The 23,448-nt window shown below is 42.2% G+C and overlaps 1 protein-coding gene across 1 annotated transcript; it reads left to right on the top strand.

The window, feature by feature from the left end:
- Nucleotides 1-259: 259 nt before the first annotated feature.
- LOC126176744 (peritrophin-1-like) lies at nucleotides 260-16,736 on the top strand. Its single transcript, XM_049923913.1, has 2 exons — nucleotides 260-390; nucleotides 15,995-16,736. The coding sequence occupies exons 1-2, from the start codon at nucleotides 384-386 to the stop codon at nucleotides 16,618-16,620; spliced, it is 633 nt and encodes a 210-aa protein (XP_049779870.1). The 5' UTR covers nucleotides 260-383; the 3' UTR covers nucleotides 16,621-16,736.
- Nucleotides 16,737-23,448: the final 6,712 nt, after the last annotated feature.

Raw genomic sequence — 23,448 nt, 5'->3', positions numbered from 1 at the left:
TCTTCTCAGAAATGATTCATGTTTCCTCCCGATTAACCAGTTTGAGTGAAAGTTGTCGATGAATTCGTAGTAGAAATTAGAAATACTTTAAACGTCAGCACTGAGCAACAAGGAAAGCATGAACAGCCATATCTCTGATAAGAAATTCGATGTACCAGGAATATGTTGCGAGGAGAGATAGTAACTTATCGAGACGGAGAAACTGGTGTGTATCAATGTGGTCGCAACACGGAAAAAATGTTATCTTGGCAGTACTAGTGCTAGAGCTCATGTACGGTAAACTGTCTTTATTGGACATGATATAAAACGGTGAAGCCCCACCAGAAACGCCCAGAGGGTCGACAAGACGAATTTCCTCAACTTCCGACGGCTCCGTGTTCACAATGAGGTGTAAGTGTTGAAGCAAGTTATATATAGCTCACTTATATGTTGTTTATAGCATTGTCTTTTATTATAAGTGGTGATTTATCAAAGAAGAAGTAAGTTAAGAGATGTATTACGTGTAATGCGCAACTGTTCGATCTTCCAATAACCACCTGCTAGTTAGCACAAACAAAAGTTTTTAAAATATAATTATACTTTTACTTTAGGTAAAATAGAGTTTCGTTAGCTGATGATTTGCGTACAATCTGCAATGAGTAGCTTTACCAGATTCGTGTTGTCATTTACACATTAATTATTTACTCTTCCTTTCGGTCGCAATGTTCAATGTCTACAATTGTCAAGATAAATTAAATATTCGTTTGATATTATTTCTGTGAGCACCGGGTACAACTCATTCAACCCGATATTAACACGGGAAATCCGAACCCACGTATTGCCAAAAAGGATTGGAAAATATATTGATTTCGGATACGATCGTTTGAAATCATCACCATTTTCTCATGTATGTGCACAACAGTGCAATTGCAATGACTACGCATTTAAAAATACGTGTGGGAGTACGTTTATATTTAGTACTTGTAAGTATTAAATCTCTTAAATCTACATATTTCCACTCTGCCATGGACAATAACACACAACTATTAATGTTAATTCCTTTCCACTTGCTTATAGCTCTTTTAAGCACAGCTGCTTGCTTGTCGTAATTTAATACAATGTTTGTAACTACTTGTACTCTTGTAAGCGTTTAGTTGGATTGGAAAGGAAAGGAATGATGATGTTCTCCTCCGAACCGCAAAGAAAGGACTGTATGGAACACACTGACAATAAGAAGTGACAGGATGGTAGGACCTGTCTTAAGAAATGACAGAGTAACTTCCATGCTGCTGCAGGGAGCTGTAGAGGGTGAAAACTGTAGAGGAAGACAGAGACTGGAATATTTCTAACAAATAATTGAAGATTTATTGTGCAAGTGCTACTCTGAAATGAAAAGGGGGAGGGGGGGGGGAAGCTGTGGAAAACTGGATCAACCACAGCGAGGGAAGTTTTCCCGGCAGTCTACTAACCATATTAATGGCATGTAAACCACAAGTAATTGACAAATGACCCTGCTGAACGAACGTAAAATGTCCGCAAAGAAAAAATTAATCTATATAAAAGGAAATAACTCCGACTACAACAGATCTAGAGATATATATACGTTACATGATCAAACTATTTTAATTATTCGGTTCTTTTTAATCCTATTACATGTTGATCTTATCAAAAACAAAATCTATTACTTCTTCACCCATATAGCAAGTTTTATGTGGCAACAGAGCTATTAGAAATAACTTTGGAAAAGTGTCACAATGATAGAAGGAAAATGAAGTCGCCCCTCCACGACGATGTAAACTCTTGATTATTCTTTGTTCCACGGGACTATGATATTGGAGTTAGTATGACGAGTGTTGTGAAAAATCTGATGTCGCTATAATGATCAAGACTCAAGGATCACCTGTTATCCCTATGAGATTCTATAAAAAATTTGCGCCTGAGTTATCGTCTTTTTTAACTGTAATACGTCATAGATCTCTCGAACAGAAAATAATTCTCTGTAATTGTTAGCAGGCATAGGTCACACCCGTTTGCAGAAGTGATCCTCTTAACTATCGTATGGTATCATTGTTACCAATTTACTGTAGAATATTAAGATATTTGCTGAACTCTAGGGAGGTGAGGTATCTCGAACAGAATTATCTACTCCATTCCAACCACCAGCGATGCGATAACCATCGGTCTCCCATTACAAGATGAAACCTATTAATCAAGGCAACGATTCGCATGAAGTACTACTTCACCTACGAACAGCGTCATCACAACGCTTATCAACTGTAGTAGGATCATATGGTGTATCAAAAGAAATTTGCGACTGGGTTGAGGATATATTAATAAGAAGGATGTTATCCTTGATGGGGAGTCATTGACAAGCGTAGTAACAACTTCATGAGTGAACCTAGGAAGGTTATGGGAACCAGTTTTGTTCCTGTTATTTAGTAATGACATGGTGGTCAATATTTATAGTAATCTCAGACTTTCCGTAGAATAGTTTAGTAGTACCTGAAAGAGAGTTGTACATATTTTCAGATTTTGGTGAGATTCAGAAGTGATGCAAAATCCGGTAAGTTGTTTAAATGTACAGAAATATAAAACTGCAGAGGAGTAGTATCGTATGACTACAATATTAGTGACTCACAACTTGAAATACTCAGTTTATACAACTCATCCACCTCGGTGGGTGTAACAACTGATGGGAATACCAAACGGTATGATCAGATGGGACTCCTTGTAGGTTCAGCCTATGGCAAGCATCGGTTCACTGATAGGATACCGGGAAATGCTGTCAAGTTTACAATGGAGATTGCTTACAAGACACAAGTACGATCAGTTTTTGAATATTGTTCACGTATGTGGAGCTCATACCAGATAGGACTCATACGGGATGTTGAATATATAGAAACAAATACGATACGGCAGTGCCTGTGTTATTCTAAATTACGATGCAAAGTACCTTTGGACCATCATGCTTCGTAATTCAGAATAACACAAACACTGCAAAGTCATATCTGTCCGCCGGCACCGGGCAAGCGACTTTCAAGTAAAATGTCTGACCTGTTTTGGAATACACATAATGGATGTAGGCGTACATGTTGACGACATATGGAAGTTTTGGTCTGGCCGTGAGTCGTGCACGGATAGCCAAATGATAAGGCGACCACTCGCGATAAGCGGAAAAGCCGGGTTCGAGGCTTTGTCTGGCACAAATTTTCATTGTCATTCCATTCTACAGTTTATGGTTATCCATATGCACAATTGAGAAATACATTTAATGTATAGAAAGGAGAGTCGGCCCTAATGGTCATAGATTTCTCTGACTCTCAGGAGAGATCCATAGAAATGCTGAGTAATCCGAACTGCAAATCTGCAAATTCTTGAGTAAGGACGTCAGTTATCACCAAATGGGCTACTTGATACGTTCGTAAAACCATTATTAAAGTAAGGAGCAAGGACTGTAACTGATTCCTGAATATTGTTCCCGGAAGGTCACAAAGACACTATTTAATTTCACCGATGCCAGGGGCATTTAGTTAGTCACTCTTCCCACACTCCAAACGAGTATGGAACCGTAAGAAGAGATAAGGGTCCTCTACCATGCAGTTCACAATAGTTTGCATAGTAGGGGTATAGGCGTAGATGTAGTTATAAAATGCACAAAGCACTCGTACTCTAATGAAAAAGAAAAAGAAAAGGAACAGCTATCCTACATTGTCAAATGTGCGGCGGTGAGTCATTCGAGGGTCTAAAATACGGTCCGCTGGCAGTACTCCACAACTCTGAAAGTAGTTAGAGAATTAATTTTAAAACCGGTAAAATAGCATGAAGAAGCTTCACTTTTCCTGACACTCTCTTATCGTTATTAACTACGTATGTGACACTGGACTGTACACGATTAATCACTATCCAACACATTGAATGTCCCCTGTACGTCTCTTCACATCGGCATACCTACGTTCAACTGGACAAGCTCACTGTACTCAAATGTTGTAATCTCTCTAAAAGTTTTATCCCATTACCAAAATCAGTATTCCTTGATGGTTCTGGTTGTGTCCTTCTAAACGATTGTACCTCTTAGTCAACTTTACTATGTTGCTCTTTGCCCCATAATTTCAGTACCTCTTCATCAGTTACTCGACTACTCATCTAATACTCATCATCCTTCCGTGTAACGTCACACTCCACGCAAATGCTTCAAGTAAACAGTTTCCATATTATTTTCTGAAATATTTCTCTTATTGAAAAACTCATTCTTTCACTATTTCCAGTGAACATTTTACATCCTGGCTACTTTGTCCAACGGCAGTTACAGAGGATGGGCAAAGAATGAAACCTTAGCGAGAAATGCATGCTTAAACATAACCGCAGATGCTAGCCAAGCCTGCTGGTGGCACTGCTGTGTTTGACCACAAACGGTACTTGGGCAATGTCCTCATTACGTCGCTAGTATCTGTCGTGATCAGAACATTGTTCTGTGCAGTTGTGACTACATTATGTCAGAGTTCAGTGCACTTAATCGTGAGCAAATATTTGTTGGTCGCAAGGTGATTGTTTCCGTAACGAAGATACCTCGAGTCTTTGGTGTTTCCAGAGGCACTGCATCCAAGACTTATACTGCATACACGAAAGCGGAGAAACATCTGCTCCCAACGAATACTAATGTCATTCAAGAGAATTTTGAAGATGACGTCAGCTCCAAATGTCAGTACAGAACTGGGTGTCACTCTCACTAACCATGTCAGCAAGGATCTGAACGAGGATATGAAATTCCAAAACCATTTATCACTGATGCTAATCCTCCTAGCAGGAAAAGTGGCACTGAAGCAATAAAACTTGGGCTAAGGTGCCGTGGAAGAGCGTCATTTGGTCGGATAAGTCATGTCTCACACTATTTCCAACTTCTGGCCTAGTCCCATGAGTGAAACACGGCGGAGCCTCTAGGTAACGATTTGGGCTACAATTCCATGGTACACCATGCCCTCCCCAGTTACTCTGCAAGACTGGATTACCGTCAAGCCGACGAAAAAATGGCTGACATCGAAATAAGTGGCCAAGGAATAGAAAAGCAACTGGAATCACTCAACAGAGGAAAGTCCACTGCACCTGACGGGATACCAATTAGATTCTACACAGAGTACGCGAAAGAACTTGCCCCCCTTCTAACAGCCGTGTACCGCAAGTCTCTAGAGGAACGGAAGGTTCCAAATGATTGGAAAAGAGCACAGGTAGTCCCAGTCTTCAAGAAGGGTCGTCGAGCAGATGCGCAAAACTATAGACCTATATCTCTGACGTCGATCTGTTGTAGAATTTTAGAACATTTTTTTTTTTTTTGCTCGAGTATCATGTCGTTTTTGGAAACCTAGAATCTACTCTGTAGGAATCAACATGGATTCCGGAAACAGCGATCGTGTGAGACCCAACTCGCTTTATTTGTTCATGAGACCCAGAAAATATTACATACAGTCTCCCAGGTAGATGCTATTTTCCTCGACTTCCGGAAGGCGTTCGATGCAGTTCTGCACTGTCACCTGAAAAACAAAGCCTACGGAATATCAGACCTGCTGTGTGGCTGGATTGAAGAGTTTTTAGCAAACAGAACACAGCATGTTGTTATGAATGGAGAGACGTCTACAGATGTTAAAGTAACCTCTGGCATGCCACAGGGGAGTGTTATGGGACCATTGCTTTTCACAATATCTAGTAGATAGTGTCGGAAATTCCATGCGGCTTTTCGCGGATGATGCTGTAGTATACAGACAAGTTGCAGCATTAGAAAATTGTAGCGAAATGCAGGAAGATCTGCAGCGGATAGGCACTTGGTGCAAGGAGTGGCAACTGACCCTTAACATAGACAAATGTAATGTATTGCGAATACATAAGAAGAAGGTTCCTTTATTGTATGATTATATGATAGCGGAACAAACACTGGTAGCAGTTACTTCTGTAAAATATCTGGGAGTATGCGTGCGGAACGATTTGAAGTGGAATGATCATATAAAATTAATTGTTGGTAAGGCGGGTACCAGGTTGAGATTCATTGGGAGAGTCCTTAGAAAATGTAGTCCATCAACAAAGGAGGTGGCTTACAACTCGTTCGACCTTTACTTGAGTATTGATCATCAGTGTGGGATCCGTACCAGATCAGGTTGACGGAGGAGATAGAGAAGATCCAAAGGAGAGCGGCGCGTTTCGTCACAGGGTTATTTGGTAACCGTGATAGCGTTACGGAGATGTTTAGCAAACTCAAGTGGCACACTCTGCAAGAGAGGCGCTCTGCATCGCGGTGTAGCTTGCTCGCCAGGTTTCGAGAGGGTGCGTTTCTGGATGAGGTATCGAATATATTGCTTCCCCCTACTTATACCTCCCGAGGAGATCACGAATGTAAAATTAGAGAGATTAGAGCGCGCATGGAGGCTTTCCGGCAGTCGTTCTTCCCGCGAACCATACGCGACTGGAACAGAAAAGGGAGGTAATGACAGTGGCACGTAAAGTGCCCTCCGCCACATACCGTTGGGTAAGTTGCAGAGTATAAAAGTAGATGTTGATGGATTATGTGGCCATTTCGGCTGATCAGGTCTATCTCATCATACAATGTTTCTTTCCCAGTGGCGGTGCTTTCTTCCAAGACGACTGGGCCTTTTTCACAAAGCTCGCATAGCCAAGGAGTGGATTTGTGAGAACGAGGATGAATTTTCGTAGCTCCCCTGGCCACTACTGTAATCAGATTTAGAGCATTAAAAAACTAAAAACCCGCCTCGATTGCGAAAAAATCACCTAGTGGTAAGTGTTAACCCAGGTTTCTGCGTAGATAACTACACCTTCTTCAGAACCACAATAAAACCCACAAGTGCCTATGAAGACCTTTGTCAATGATTAACAGAACACCATAGCTATACATTTATAAACGAAAAAGAAAAGGAAAACACAAACAGTACATATGTAGTAAGGCAAAACCACTACTTAACTTAATGATGTACGCTCCACCTCACACCGGCCTATGTTCGATGGGCCATGACCCGCCATAAACTGCAGCTACAAACGGTCGTTCACTTACAAGCCTAACCCGCTATGTATGCACATGCGCATACGAATACGAGAAAGTTTATCCATGGGTCGGGGCTAAATAGCCCATATATTCCCAACCGTGGATCAACGTATATCAAAAAATGAAATGGATGCAACAAGAGAGGAGCTAAATAGGAGATAAAACCTAAAATAACCGCACACGGTTGCTTATTCTAGTAAAGAAACTTATATATGAAGCTACCTATGACAACAGGAGGAACGCTTAAAAACTATACCTAAAGCCAGTAGTTAGCCTGGGGGGGTGGGACGGAGGGGATGTAATCTAAAGTCGTGGTAATAAAGATATAGGGGTAAAAAGTGAAGTGTTCAACGGGCTAAAATCACCTTCATCGTAAAAGGAAAATGAGGATAAAAAGAAATAAGATGAAAAGCTTGACCAACAGCGCTCGCCAATCAGCGCGCGCATGTGATAACCCACAGATCACCAGATCTACAAGTTTTAAGAACAAAGTAAAGGCGCGAAACCTTCAAAAAATTTTCTTTTTCTTAGTAGGAGTTGGTCATTGAGGATATTGTCTTTAACATGTTGCAGATGCTTAAAGATCTGCATTTCTTCCAAAACATCCAGTTTTAAGCCCTTAACCTCGGCATGAAGTAACTCGATATCAACTGGAGGGCTCGGCGCATGAGCGGTTTGCACAAGGTGTTCCGCATAAGTAGATCCCTTAGTACCGTCGCCGCTTCTTGTAGGAATATGCTCTTTACACTGAGACCCAGAGCTCGTCCCGTTTGTCCGATGTAAAATTTTGGACAATACCCGCATGTAATTTTATATAGTCCTGATTGGGAAAGTTTATCGCTCTTACTCTGCAAGGAGTGAATTAAATTCCTATGTAAACTATTATTAGTAGAATAGGCGACTCTGAAATTATGGGCTCTGAATAAACGCCCCAATTTGTAACGTATATTGCCTATGTAAGGTATATATATCGTTGACACCTGTTTGTCATCTAACGCATCCCGTAGGGTGGAAGACGTAATATTATTTTTATTTATTTTCTTGTTATACATCTGTCTTACCAACTGAGGCCTATAACCATTATTTATAGTAATATTCTCAAGTGTGACCAGTTCAGTTTCTACCGCATCTGGTGCAAGAGCTGCAACTCGATGAATATTAGAATGAAAAAAGGCCGTCTTAGCGGCGTACGGATGGGCCGAGTCTGCAGGTATAATATCGTCGGAAAACGCGTTTTTCCGAAAAATATTAAATTCAATGCGGTTGTCAACCACAGTTAAAGTGAGGTCCAAAAAATTTAAGGACCTAGTATCGGATTCTCGCTCAATTGTAAAACTGATATTATGGTGAAGCTCATAGGAAAAATATGGTCTACATCATTTGGAAAACCAGCAATGATTAATAGAATGTCGTCAACATATCTTTTGTAAAATTTTATTCTCCTAAGAATCTCTCTGTCACTGGCAAAAAAATCAGACTCGAAGTAGTTCATAAAAATTTCTGATAAAATCCCAGCTAGGGGCTTTCCATAGCCAAACCTGCTGGTTGTAAGTAAAATCTCCCATTAAATACAAAGTAGTTGTGTTTTAAAACGATCCGTAGCAGCATCATCAACTCATTGACCTCTTTATCGAAAAGTTTTTTATGGTGACGTAAATTGCACTTTAGTATTTGCAGTGTGTGGTCGACCGGTACATTAGTGTATAAACTTCTTACGTCGAACGATACTAGTTTAGAATCTTCAGTACAATATACCTCGCGTAAACTGGTAGCTAAATGAATGGAATTCTTAACGGAATAGTTTTTACTAAAAACGAAATTTTCTTTAATCTTAGTATGCAGGTATTTCGCCAGCTTATGATAGGCACTTCCCGTACTGCCAACGATAGGGCGAAGTGGGTGATTTAACTTATGAATGTTGAAGATTCTCAGATTTAAGGCCTTCGTGTTCTATTTTAGAGGGAAGGGTGCGTGATCGCTATCCACCTCCATTATCGTCAGCTGATCTATCCATTCCGAGACGATTGAAAGAAGTTTTGAATGCCAATGGTTTTGCTGCGGCGAATTAGGCATAATGTGTTGTGTTGGTGGTGTTTCCATATTCTCGTCCAGCCCCTATATCTTACTGCCTAAACGACAAAACCTGTGACTAATTTTACTGTCTCATGTCGTAATCCGGTTTCCTCAACATCATATGATTTAATTCTACTAAAATCCAGTATCCCTGCTTCACTCTTACTGATCTTTACCGTAACTCTTTTCAAGACTGTTTTCACTTACTGATCTTTCATGTCATTTGCTATTTCGGACAGAATTACAATGTCATCAGGAAACGTCAACATTTCTGTTTCTTTTCTCTAAACTTTAATTCCGCTTACAAATATTCTTTACTCCTTGCTCGACATAGAGATTGCGTAACATATCGGATTGGCTACAAACTGGTACCGCTACCATCTGAAAAATTGTGTCCCATTATCTTAGTCCCTAAAGTATAAAATGTATCAGATGAACTGTTTCGTGTAGATGACTATGCTGAGGCCTTAAGCGATGTTATTCAGAACTTATCTTACTAGAAATGTTTACGCAAAGAAGGGCGTGGAAAAATTTGTTGATGTATAAACAACCCCCCTTGAAAACGTCGGTTCATTAGATGTATTGAAGATGTTTCATTTTTAATCCAAGACACATGGACACTGTGTGGCGAGAGCACACTTAAGCCCTGCCGCTTTGCTATGGCTGGCATAATACTGCCGATGAAAATTTATTCATTCGCATATGTTCAGTCAGTCAACCCTCTAGGTGCACCACAAAACTAAGACTTGGTTCGCGTCCTCTTCTAAGGTGGTAGATGTTATAAATGAGTAGAAAGAAAAATTGTTTTCATAGTGAATAAAGCCCATATTTCTAAGGAGAAAATAGCAAAATAAGCAAAAATATGCTGTAAAAAAGGTGAAAGTAAGCACAAAAATAAGTAAAAATAAATACATGGAGATAGTTTCACAGAACTCTTACCTTTTGAAAGCTTTTACAGCAGACAAGGAAGGTCATCCTCAGATTTTCTTACGTAAAATTGCTGCATTTATCAGTGGAGAATGAGTTCTACTGTGAAAATATTTTTATGACATCGCAGGTGCATGTAATAACCACTGAAGTTCTTCTTCGGTGAATTCCTCTTCAGAATTTTTCCTTCACCCGAACACGTTTTTAAAATTTGACGCAGTGTTTTGCATGAGGAACTTTTCTCTACCATCTGATTTACCTTCTAATTTTGCAACCTCGTGTGTTTCTGGCGCGCAGTGCTTTGTTAAAATCTATTAAGAATTTTAGTCCTATGTGTGTTTTGTCTTGGTTTCGTACAAAAATCCCGATTTCGTTCAGAAAAAAACCTGCCAACCCTGATTACAGATGAAATGATAATTAAATCGGGGACAATTGAAAATGTGTGCCCCGACCAGGACCCGAACCTGGGATCTCCTGCTTACATGGCAGACACTCTATCCCTGTGAGCCACCGAGGGCACAGAGGATAGTGCGATTGCAGGGATTTATCCCTTGCACCCTCCCCGTGAGACCCACATTCCCACTTAATGTCCACACACTACATTCGTAGTGCCCTGCCCATTACACTCATTACTCGCTGCAGACAATCTTACTGAGTCCAGTAAGAGTTCGGCAATACATGTGCACCCAGCACACGATGGTCAATGACCGGTTAGCTTTAACTATATGAAGATGGTATCTGTTCTTTCGGACATGTCCGAATGAATAGATACCATCTTCATACTGATTACAGATGTTCAGTATGTCTTTCACCACTGACACGAATATATTTCGTCTGTCAGAGAAAGTGAACATTTCGTGTGCCTGGGACCACCATCCCCATCGAGTGAAAAACTGGCTGAGGACGTAAAGTCAGATTTGGATAGAGTTCAGGGAATTTTTGAGTTCTAATTGGTGACCTGACAAACAGTGTCTTCACACTGGAAACTAGAAGATCCACATCGGCACACTCAGTTCTGACAGTTTCAGCGATACTACGTAAACTGTGAACAACGCACGTCAGGGTAATGGCCTGTTAATCCAGTTCCCGCTTTAACGCTATGTGGAGCAGCATCACTGAGAAATAACAGTACAATGTTATACCGTATCCCTTCTGGTCACAAGAAAGTTAATAAGTCATTGAAAAATGTAGCAACGATGGAACGATTTACGCGGTTGAGTATTTCTGTATGAAGAAGAAATGATCTCCCCTCTGCTTTACAGCACTAGACACGCACCGTCCCGATACATCTGTGGTTTCGTCAATACAAATCTCCATGTTTTCGTGTTTCAGTGTATTCTCATTATTACAAATCACTTCTCCAAAACACTGCTGCATATTGTTTTTGCACCTTGTAGATTCATTTGGTATTCTTTCGTTTGTGTATTTTTCTAAAAGTACACGAAGCTGCGCATTACTCAATTTCCAAAAACGAATGTCGAACCCAGTAATGTTAAGCACAAGTCTTTGAAAAATGTACCACTGTAATAATGTTTGTAATCAGTTGCTGGTTTAACTTAGATTTATTCTTAAGACGCGTGGTGTTAATTTGGTGCACAATGTCATAGGTTTTTCTTCTCAGAAACAGTCTTCTCGGAAAATAAGACACTGCCGTCTTCACTGAAAATATTTCTTCCAAACTCGTTTACACGTTTGCGTAAGAATGCTGATGAGAGGTTTTCTCGGTATTCCCTAATGCCAATAGCGAGAAATCACTTACACTATCGAGCGTTGCACAACGCACTGAAGCTTAGAACTCGGGATTCACCGTCTGCAGCGATGATACCATTCGGATGCGATAACTGATTAAGTGATGGCTCATCAGCCCAGACGCAGCAAGTTTTCCCCTTCTAGTATTATTTCACAACATCCTGGTTATACTGGTTATACCTTAACACTGATTTCTTACGTATTTGACCGAAATTAATTTTTATAAGCCGATAAAAAGAAGAATCATTATTTAATAAATGATAGCTATAATTAAAAAATGCACTTTTAAAATCATAGTTTTCTGTAAAATATGCTGTTTTAATTAAAAATGGTAAAATAAGTAACCATAAACGTTTTCTTCCGTAATAAGCATAAATAAGCGCAAACAAACATGTACTGACGGAAGAAATCGCAACACCAAAAAATAATTAATGTAGCATAATGAAATTTCGGAGTTACGTTTTTCTAGGTAACGTACGTAAGTGATTAACGTTTTCAAATCACAGGTTAATGTAAGCGCGAGATAAGACATTGAAAACGCTAGATGCTGGTACATTAATAATCGGTGTAGCCGCCAGAACGTTGAATGTAAGCATCCAAAGGCACGTGAACTGATTTGAACAGGTTCCGGATGTCAGTCTGTGGGATGAATTCGATGCCTGTTGCAGCTGGCCTATTTATATAAGGACGATTAGAGCTGTTTGGTGATGACGCTGGAGTTTTAAGGGGGGTAGGACGTCAAACGGGCCGTCTTGGATCAGAAGAGACGCCACAGGACATTTTAATTTTCGTGGTAGTTCAAAATTATTACAAAATAAATTTTTTTTATATGTGAAAATTCGTCATTTTTTCACTTCTATTGGCTGCGTTTGTTGCTATAGGTACACGTTTCTTCATAAGTAAGAGAGATTCTTCGATGAATTTTGCACAGCATACAAACCATACTTACAGGTGTATGAAACTCTAGAAATTATTTAATTTATGAAAAAATGAATGTGCTGTTACATTTTAAACTTCATGCTTAGAAAAAACTCAAATTTTATAGTTAATTATCTCAATTTTTACCACAGTTTTTAATAGATTTGGAAAATTCTAGAGTTTCATACACCTGTAAGTATGGTTTGTATGCTGTGCAAAAGTCATCGAAGAATCTCCCTTACTTATGAAGAAAAGTGAACCTATTGCAACAGATGCAGCCAATGGTAAATGAACACAAGGTGCAATACAAATTTAAAAAAAAAAATGTTTTGCTATAACTTTCAACTTTCACCACTCTAAGGGTAAATCCTGAATCCTTTCTGGTCATTCTGAAAAAGTTTTACGAATTTATTTTTAAAAGTATAGACTGTGTAAATTGAAAATTCCTGTGGTGTCTCTCCTGCTCCAAGTCGTTCCGTTTGACGTCCTATCCCCATAATCCTCGGAGGTTCCTTATGTGCTCTATTAAGACAGATGTGATGACCGAATAGGTCAAAAGCGGTGTGTGAGCGAGCGTTATCCTCTTGGAAAACACCGCCTGGAATCCTGTTCATGAATGGCAGCACAGCGTCTCGATTCACCAGACTGTGTACAGATTTGCAGTCAGGGTGCGTGGGACAGTCACGAGAATGCTCCTTGTGTCATACGAAATCGTTTCAGGTGAACATCCAGTGTGTCTAGCACACAGACAGGTTATTTGCAGGCGGTCAAGCGCCTCCTTCTAACCAACCTACGGCCAACACTGGCACCGAGGTAGGATCAGTTTTCACCAGACAGCACAACAGACCTATACCCTGCCCTCCAACGAGCTCTCACTTGACACCAGTGAACTCGACGGTGGTTTGGGGTCTGTGGAATGCACACTAAGGGCGTCTGTCTCGGAGCTGTTCTTGAAGTAACCGACATTGAACAGTCCGTTATGTGACCGTAGTGGCAACTGCGGCCCAGGTTGCTGCTGCAGGTGCAGTACGATGAGCCAGAGCTGTATAATGAACACGATTGTCTTACCTCTTGGCAGTGCCGTCTGGCTGTTCGGAGGCTGGTCTTCTTGCGACCGTATATTCTTATGACTATTGCTGTCGGTAATCATTTACGGTGGCTACATTCCTGCCAAGTCTTTCTGCAGTATCGCAGAAGAAAAATCCAGCTTCGCTTCTCGTAGCCGAATGACACGACATTGTTAAAACTCAGTGAGGTGTTTGTAATGACGTCTTTGTCGCCTTAAAGGCATTCGTAACTGACATCAACTTCACCACTTCCAATCCCAAAGATAACTAACGGTCACGACAGTTGCGGTATGCGTTTAAAGCAAACATGGTTTGCGTCCTCATAGTGACGCTACAACAAACTTCCGTTTGTGTCACACAACTCCTGTTGGTATTGTGTCTTACTTCTGTCCAGTGTAGCTCAAACTGCTTATCTAGGTCTCTCTTACGAAGTCTGCTTCTACCTAAAAGCATGGACAAATCATGCATTTTGCTTAGAAATTCGGGCTTTACTAATGAACGTCGTTTACTAATAATTTTAAAAGTTGGCAACTACAACTAAAATAGTTATACATGATTGACTGACAATTCATACAGTAAACTGGATATTTTAATACAGTTGTTAAAACTATTAAATATAAAGCTGAATGAAAAGACCAAAAGTCAGCTGTAGCTGCAGTAATCTGAGTCGATTACAGATCTACACACTTGGTTTCACAGCTTTTAAGTGGCTCCTTCTGGTGTATATAAATGCTGTGTCATATCGTGTGGGGAATGGTTACAGATTGCCGCAGAGCAAGCGTATGCATAGCTCAGAAAAACTTCTCAGCCCTCCTCCATTGATAAAAATACCATCTATGATGAGTGTCATGTGTGTGTTAAAATCACGAACTGTCATCACTTTACTAATTAATATATGCTCTTGTCGGCCTTATGTCAAGAATTGTCTGTTGCCGGCACGAACATACTTTAGTGAGTAAAGTGATGACATTTCGTGATCCTAACACATGACATTCGTCATTGAATGTGGTTTTCTCATCAACTGAGGAGGCCTGACACCCAAACACCAGATGTCAGACACTCAGATAAGTACCGAACGTTGTATTTCGATATAGTATCAACCAAAACTCCGATTCAGTTCGTACTATGTGCTGTCGTCCAGTAGAACGGGTGTGAGCGTTAATTAAAAGTAACACCAGAACTACAAAGCACAGGAAAAGCGTAACTTTGAGTAGCTAATACGTACAGCTTCTGTGGGAAAGTTGCTAGAGCGTTAAATGCTCGGGATGAGGCTCGGCTTCAAACCCCAATGACGACAAATGACATTTACTATATTATGCGTAAAAGTGTTATACGGGATAACGTGTTTGTGACATGTAAAACGGCTGTTTGGAGTTTACCGCAACGTTTGCTTGACAGTCTGCTTTCACTTTGTTTCTTTGAAAGTAGTAAACCTATGGAGTATATTTGCAGTTTCATAGAATATGCAGTCAGAACAGGAAAATAAAGAAACACCTGCATCACACTAGGGGGAGTAACAGTAATAATAATTAGTAATAAACAAAATAACAAGATTTATAATGAATATATATCGTTCAACTAGCGAAGCGAAAGCAGACTACCGATAGAACATTGCTACAAATCTTAAAATTCTTTTTACATCAGGAAAATGTTCTCCCGTATAAGAGTTTTACGCGTGAACAGTTAAAAAAAGTCTCTAGTGAGGTTGGAACGATCTACCTTTCCATCCACGCGAGATCTACAATACAATCACTCACATATATACTTTTCCTGTGCTCCGTAGCTCTGGTGATACTTTTAATTACCGTTCACGCATAGTCTACTGGATGACAGCACACAGCACGAACTAGATCGGTGTTTTAGTTGATACTGTATCGACATACAACTATAGGTACCGATCTGAGTTTCTGACATCTGGAGGAAGGGTGTGAGAACTTTGAATAACCACACCAGCGGTTACTCTGCAGCATTCTGTAACTACTCCCCACATCATAAGACATAGCTTTTATATGCGCCAGAAGATGCAACATCAAAGTAGCGAAACCGGTTTTGTGGACCTTTAATTGAATTGAACAGATACATCTGGAGAGATCTTTCGAACTTATCATTCTGTTTTATATTTAACAATTTTAACACCTGGATTTAAAAAAATCCTGTTTAATGTACCAATTGTCAATTAATCTTGAATGTCGTTTCCTTAAAATGATATGAAGCTCTATAATAGTGTACTTCCCTGCAGATACAGCGCTGGTGGCAGCGTTTGTGGTGCTTGCAGTCACGTGCGTGGCTGGTCGTAGCACGCCGCGGGACGTCCCCGAGTGCCCGCCTCCACAGCCGGGCGTGACGCTCAACATCACGTTCTACCCTAACGACGAGGACTGCAACAAGTACTGGGAGTGCGACAACGGGAACCTCTACAACGGCACCTGCCCCGAGGGCCTCGTATGGAACCCTAACGTCGACTCCTGCGACTTCCCTTTCAATTACAACTGCACCAGCGGCAAGGAGGCTGCGACCGGTTCCCACCAGGCAGAGGACGCGGTGAGCGCCGAGTCTGCCGGCGTCACTTGCCCGGCGCCGAGCGCCGACGGCAGCCACAGCGTCACCTTCATCCCACACGAGGACGACTGCGGCAAGTACTGGAGGTGCGACAACGGCCTGTTGTTCGCAGAGGAGTGCCCGGAGGGCCAGGTCTGGGTGGACAAGATGAAGACCTGTGACTGGGAGCTCATGTATCCCTGTGAGAAAATTCCCAAATCTGAGAGCTGGTGGTCCTGGGTAGCTGTCAAGAGGCGTACGATCCTGATACCTGAACCTGTCAAGAAGTTAGCCGAACGCAAACGCAGTCAGGCGCCAGCCTCGTAATCTTAGACTTTTTCAATGAACAACAGTCTCCAGCTTATATACTTATTGCTTGTTCGTTAATCTATAATTTTTCTGTACAGAAAAGCTAATAAATAAATTTGGTTAGTTAAACTTTACTAGCATTGTCTTTTGTAATGGCGATCATGCAAGTCTGTTTTCTTATACGAAGTGCCATGATTCGTAATGATGGTGGCCTCTGTTACGTTCGGCAGTAAGTACTTCACGGCCAGCCTTGTTCCGTTGCAGATGTAAAACGGGAAATCAATAAATAAGAGTTAACAACAATGTCACTGTCAAATTTCCGAGTTCGTCCCCCGTTATATTGAAGTCCGATAGTACTATCTCCAAGTCGGATATTGCTGCTTAAATTTATCCTAGCGATATGAATTACTGTCACTTTACCATTATATTTCGTTTGTTAGGCATTTGATTTTTCATTAATTTTCTTAATTGTTTCATCTTAATGTAGAAATTTTAAGTAAATCGGCCAAGAACATTCACGAAAATCGCTCAAATACCTATCGAGGTGATTGGTAACAAGGTTTCTCATATATATGTTAAAAGCCAGATTACGAAATCTTACGTAGACAGGATCTTCCTCTTGTCTTGGAGGTAAGGAATGCAAAACTTCATCAAGATCGGAATAAAACTGTAGATTTGTATGAATTACAAATAAGCAAACGAGCACTTTTACACACACAAATATATATATATATATATATATATATATATATATATATATATATATATATATGTGTGTGTGTGTGTGTGTGTGTGTGTGTGTGTGTGTGTGTGTGTGTGCCTTTTGAAAAGCCAAGGAAACTGCTACACCTGCCTAATATCGTGTATGACCCCCACGAGCACGCAGAAGTGCCACAACACGATGTGGCATCGACTCGACTAATGTCTGAAGTAGTGCTGGAGGTAACAGACACCATGAATCTTGCAGGACTTTTCATAAATCTGTAAAAGTACGAGCGGCTGGAGATCTCTTCTGAACAGCATGTTGCAAGGTATCCCAGATATGTTCAATAATGTTCATGTCTGGGGTGTTTGGTAGTCAGCGGAAGTGTTTGAACTGAGAAGAGTGTTCCTGGAACCACTCTGTAGCAATTCTGGACATGTAAGGTGTCCCATTGTCCTGATGGAATTTCCCGAGTCCGTCGGAATGTACAATGGAGTTGAATGGATGCAGGTGACCAGACAGGGTGCTTACGTACGTGTCACCTGTCAGAGTCGTATCTAGACGTATCAGGGGTCCTATATCGCTCTAACTGCACACGCCCCACACCGTTACAGAGCCTCCAGCAGCTTGAAGAGCAGGGTCCATGGATTCGTGAGGTTGTCTCCATACCCTTACACGTCCATCCGCTCAACACAATTTGAAACGAGACTCGTCCGATCAGGCAACATGTTTACAGTCATCAAAAGTCCAATGTTGGTGTTGACGGGTCCATGAGAGGCGTAAAGCACTGTGTCGTGCGTCATCAAGGATACACGAGTGGGCCTTCTGCTACGAAATTCCATACCGAGGATGTTTCGCTGAATGGTTCGAGCGCTGACACTTGATGATGGCCCACCATTGAAATCAGCAGCAATCTGAGAAAGGGTTGCACGTCTGTCACATTGAACGACCCTCTTCAGTCGTCGTTGGTCCCGTTGTTGCAGGACCTTATCTGGCCGCAGCGAGGTTGAAAATTTAATGTTTTACCGGATTCCTGATATTCACGGTATACTTGAAAAATGGCTAATTCATCGTTCCCTCTGAGATGCTGTGTCCCATCTCCCGTGCGGCAACTATAGCACTATGTTCAAACTCATTTAAATCTTGCAAACCTGCCTCTGTAGCAGCAGTGAGCGATCTAACAACTGCGCCAGACACAACTGCGCAAGACACTTGTTTTCTTGTATAGGCTTTCCGACCGCAGCGCCGTATTCTGCCTGTTTACATATCTCAGATTTTAATACGCATGCCTACGACAAGTTCTTTAGCGCATATATATATATATATATATATATATATATATATATATATATATATATATATATATATATATATGGCTATAAAAATTTGTTGAGACAAAAAACGTTTCCAATTTTATGCAGGTTAAACATGAATTCCACTGACATAATTTCGGAGATGCTTCAAGTATTGCGGGATTTCAAATAAAAATGAATGTGACCCTCAACTACGTACACTCAGACTCAGAGTGGTAAGTTTGTGGAGGTATGCGGCATTACACGTCTACGCGCTGGTCATGTAATTCGCGTAAATAACGGGCCACTCGTTTTGCGTACGTAGTGATGGCGCTCGATGGCGATCAAGATGGGTTCCGTTGGATTCACATCAGGCGATTTGGTGGCCACCATATCGACGTGATTTCATTATCATGCTTCCGAAACCACTCTAGCACGATTCTGGCTTCAAGACATGGACAATTGAAATGCTGAAAGATGACATAGCCGTTGAGCAGGACATCAAACACGAAGGGATGCAGGTGGTCCGCAGATGACACTGTGTCTTCGATTACGACCACAGGTCCCATGCAAGCGCAGAAGAATGTCTATCATAGCGTAATACTGCTCCCACCGCCTTACGTCCGCGGCGTGGAGCACGTTTCGAGTCGCCATACGCCTGGGTGAAGTTATTTGTGGAGATGACTGGTTTAGCAAGAAACGTGTTTCACTTGCCCAGGTGACAAGTTTCCTTTAATCGGCGGTCCAGTCTCGCTGATCGCTTGCTCACTGCAATTGTAGTTGCCTATCTCGTTGGGTCAGCATATGAACACGTAGGAGTCACTTGCTGCAGAACCCACCGTTAATCAGCTGAATGGTGTGCTCCGAAACAGTTGTGCATCGCCCGGCATTGTACTCTTTCCCCATGGGTGCCGCAGATCACCATCTATCCTACGTTAAAGAGCAGACAGACCTCCGGATCCCAAGCTCTGTGAAGAGTCGACGACGTCCACCCATTAAGCCATTGCCCTTCTACGGTTTTCTGTAGATGCTCACGGCAGTAACACGCGAACATTTTACCAGCTTCGCCGTTTACGAAATTCTCGTTCACAGGCCGCTCCTTGTCAGTGGATTTCCCCATTTGCGACCCATTTCTTCCCTACAATGATTTCCCGGCTGTTTCTGCCCCTTATACATACTTTCCTTACCATATCACGTTTTCGAAAAACCGATAGGCGGCATCCAACGGCGCGTCGGGCAGTGGTGATAATGGTTTGGCTGCTCAATAAACAGTCCTGGAAATGGAAAAAAGAACACGTTGAAACCGGTGTGTCAGACCCACCATACTTGCTCCGGACACTGCGAGAGGGCTGTACAAGCAATGATCACACGCACGGCACAGCGGACACACCAGGAACCGCGGTGTTGGCCGTCGAATGGCGCTAGCTGCGCAGCATTTGTGCACCGCCGCCGTCAGTGTCAGCCAGTTTGCCGTGGCATACGGAGCTCCATCGCAGTCTTTAACACCGGTAGCATGCCGCGACAGCGTGGACGTGAACCGTATGTGCAGTTGACGGACTTTGAGCGAGGGCGTATAGTGGGCATGCGGGAGGCCGGGTGGACGTACCGCCGAATTGCTCAACACGTGGGGCGTGAGGTCTCCACAGTACATCGATGTTGTCGCCAGTGCTCGGCGGAAGGTGCACGTGCCCGTCGACCTGGGACCGGACCGCAGCGACGCACGGATGCACGCCAAGACCGTAGAATCCTACGCAGTGCCGTAGGGGACCGTACAGCCACTTCCCAGCGAATTAGAGACACTGTTGCTCCTGTGGTATCGGCGAGGACCATTCGCAACCGTCTCCATGAAGCTAGGCTACGGTCCCGCACACCGTTAGGCCGTCTTCCGCTCACGCCCCAACATCGTGCAGCCCGCCTCCAGTGGTGTCGCGACAGGTGTGAATGGAGGGACGAATGGAGACGTGTCGTCTTCAGCGATGAGAGTCGCTTCTGCCTTGGTGCCAATGATGGTCGTATGCGTGTTTGGCGCTGTGCAGGTGAGCGCCACAATCAGGACTGCATACGACCGAGGCACACAGGGCCAACACCCGGCATCATGGTGTGGGGAGCGATCTCCTACACTGGCCGTACACCACTGGTGATCGTCGTGGGGACACTGAATAGTGCACGGTACATCCAAACCGTCATCGACCCCATCGTTCTACCATTCCTAGACCGGCAAGGGAACTTGCTGTTCCAACAGGACAATGCACGTCCGCATGTATCCCGTGCCACCCAACGTGCTCTAGAAGGTGTAAGTCAACTACCCTGGCCAGCAAGATCTCCGGATCTGTCCCCCATTGAGCATGTTTGGGACTGGATGAAGCGTCGTCTCACGCGGTCTGCACGTCCAGCACGAACACTGGTCCAACTGAGGCGCCAGGTGGAAATGGCATGGCAAGCCGTTCCACAGGACTACATCCAGCATCTCTACGATCGTCTCCATGGGAGAATAGCAGCCTGCATTGGTGCGAAAGGTGGATATACACTGTACTAGTGCCGACATTGTGCATGCTCTGTTGCCTGTGTCTATGTGCCTGTGGTTCTGTCAGTGTGATCATGTGATTTATCTGACCCCAGGAATGTGTCAATAAAGTTTCCCCTTCCTGGGACGATGAATTCACGGTGTTCTTATTTCAATTTCCAGGAGTGTATATGGGCTATGTCTCTCTCTCTCTGATTTGTCTGCAGACTATTATTTCGAAATACACCTGTAACTGGACAGCTTGTGTTGTACCCAGTCATCACCTATTCAGTATTCGATGACGTGGTGGATTTTATGGAACTACAATGGCCACTGAAATTGCAACAACAGGAAGGACAGAAAATACGAAATTTTACTTGTGCATAAAAAGTACAGTGGAAAGATTGTTGTTGAAATTCATGGATGATTTCAAAGTATAGGAGCTGCGAAATTTAGTTCATAGAGCTTCCATCTCTAGCGGCAACAATGGTTGTAACATGACTAGGCATCAAATTGGAAGCATCTTTGAAGACTGATATGAGTATACCAGTCCATGCTACAATCTTTTTCACAGTTAATAATAATAGTGTAACACTGAACCTTATCGTAAGCATATATCACATCTGGCGTAGTCCTAAGGTGTGTCCAGTCCACTTCCAACAATAAAGAAAGACAGCCAAATAAAACTAATTTCGTAATTTCAATCACAGACTTGTGTGGCCTGCGAAATGCCAAATTCGTCGGTAACAATCATGGATCTCACTGTCAGTTGATTAAAAATTCATGAAACTAAATTAATCATTTTATGCAATAAGATTAATTTTCTCCAGACAACGGACACCACAGATGACTTGCCTGCGTGGTGGACCATCGATTGGTGGGGCGAAGTAATTTCACATTCACCATTTAATTACTAAATACGCAACATGGTGAAATCCGTGAAGTTCAGGGCTACTACATTCGAATTTAAGGTGGAGCCGTGGCAGTGTATAGTGGCACTAATTTCTCCCATGTACAGAGGACTAGAGCCGAGACAGCTTGTGCGCCAAGAGGACGTGCTGCCCCATCGGTCTGCGGCAGCAGTAGCTTTTACATCTCCACCCTCTGTTGTTTTTGGCAACAGGACTCTTGTTGTATCCCTGCGTGAATACTGTAGTGGGGCGACCAAGTTAAGTATAGGCACGACGCTCTCTGGCCTCCATGTCGTTGCAGATCAAATCGCTGATGGTAGCCACGCTGAAGTTATTGCCATTTTGACAAGCAAAAATCCTCATCCTTACATTAGAAGCAGCGTCATGTGAAGGCAGTCTGTTTATGACTAGCTTGTTTCACGATAGGACGCTTGTAACAACTATATTGGTAGCTTCTGTGGAATTATGCCGCTTACTCCGCAAGCACTTGTTATCGTCATCCTACCAATAGCAATGTGGTGAGCTTTGACATACGTACCCCGTCTTTGTGATTGATATTGCTCATTTAAGTCAACTGTCTAACTTTTCTTGATTCTTTGTTTGCACAGTACCACTAGTTATGGTCAGAGACCATTTTCAAGCTTACCTGGCATAAATTGCAGCAATGTTATATCATGATGTAAACGACTACAAGTTGCTGTTGAAGACCAGTCATGGTCGACAAAGCGGTCAGAATTATAATAACTGTACAGATCAGTTGTCTCCAAAACGCTTATGCACATCGAAGGTCAAGTTTTGTTATTGCCATTCGACTAGTGACACTGTGCAAAATAAAAGACAGCTGAATGTTAGGAAGTCTTTACAAAAGATATTTGGTTCGTAGCATTCTACGAAGTGGAACTTAGGGAACTTAGGCGACAAAAGCTCAGGTAAGAGGAAAGTGGAAGCTCCTGGGGAAATCGAATAATTAGTGAGAACGTACTGAATCAAATAAGCGGAAAACTGAAACTATTGACCAAAAAAGCGATTGCGGAATAAGACTAATCCGGAGAAATTGTGAATTTAATAGTGGACTGATGCATTGGGCTTGATGGTTGTCCAGTCAGACCATAGATTGAATACAATTAGCACTTTCAAAAGAATGTTGGCTGCAAACGTTACGCACAAATGAAGTCACTTTCACAGAATGGCTAGGGCAGAGAGTTTTATCAAACCAGTCTTCGGATAAACAACAACATCAACAGTCCTTGCATGCCAGCATGCTAAGCTTACCAATGTACAGGGCAGAGTTCCGTTTACCATTCCCTGCTCTCTTTTGATTCAGTATTACTCTAACCGTATTGGTATTAATGGGAGAGTATGCTAACTATTGTCTGTCCACCGCACTCGTCGATTACTTTAATGTATGATTATTTTCCCCCCTGTGGTGGCATGTCG

The sequence above is a fragment of the Schistocerca cancellata genome, chromosome 3 (genome assembly GCF_023864275.1).
Source record: "Schistocerca cancellata isolate TAMUIC-IGC-003103 chromosome 3, iqSchCanc2.1, whole genome shotgun sequence".
Classification (NCBI taxonomy): Eukaryota; Metazoa; Arthropoda; class Insecta; order Orthoptera; family Acrididae; genus Schistocerca; species Schistocerca cancellata.
Note: the sequence above shows the minus strand (reverse complement) of the source record. Positions and strands in the feature narration are given on the sequence as shown.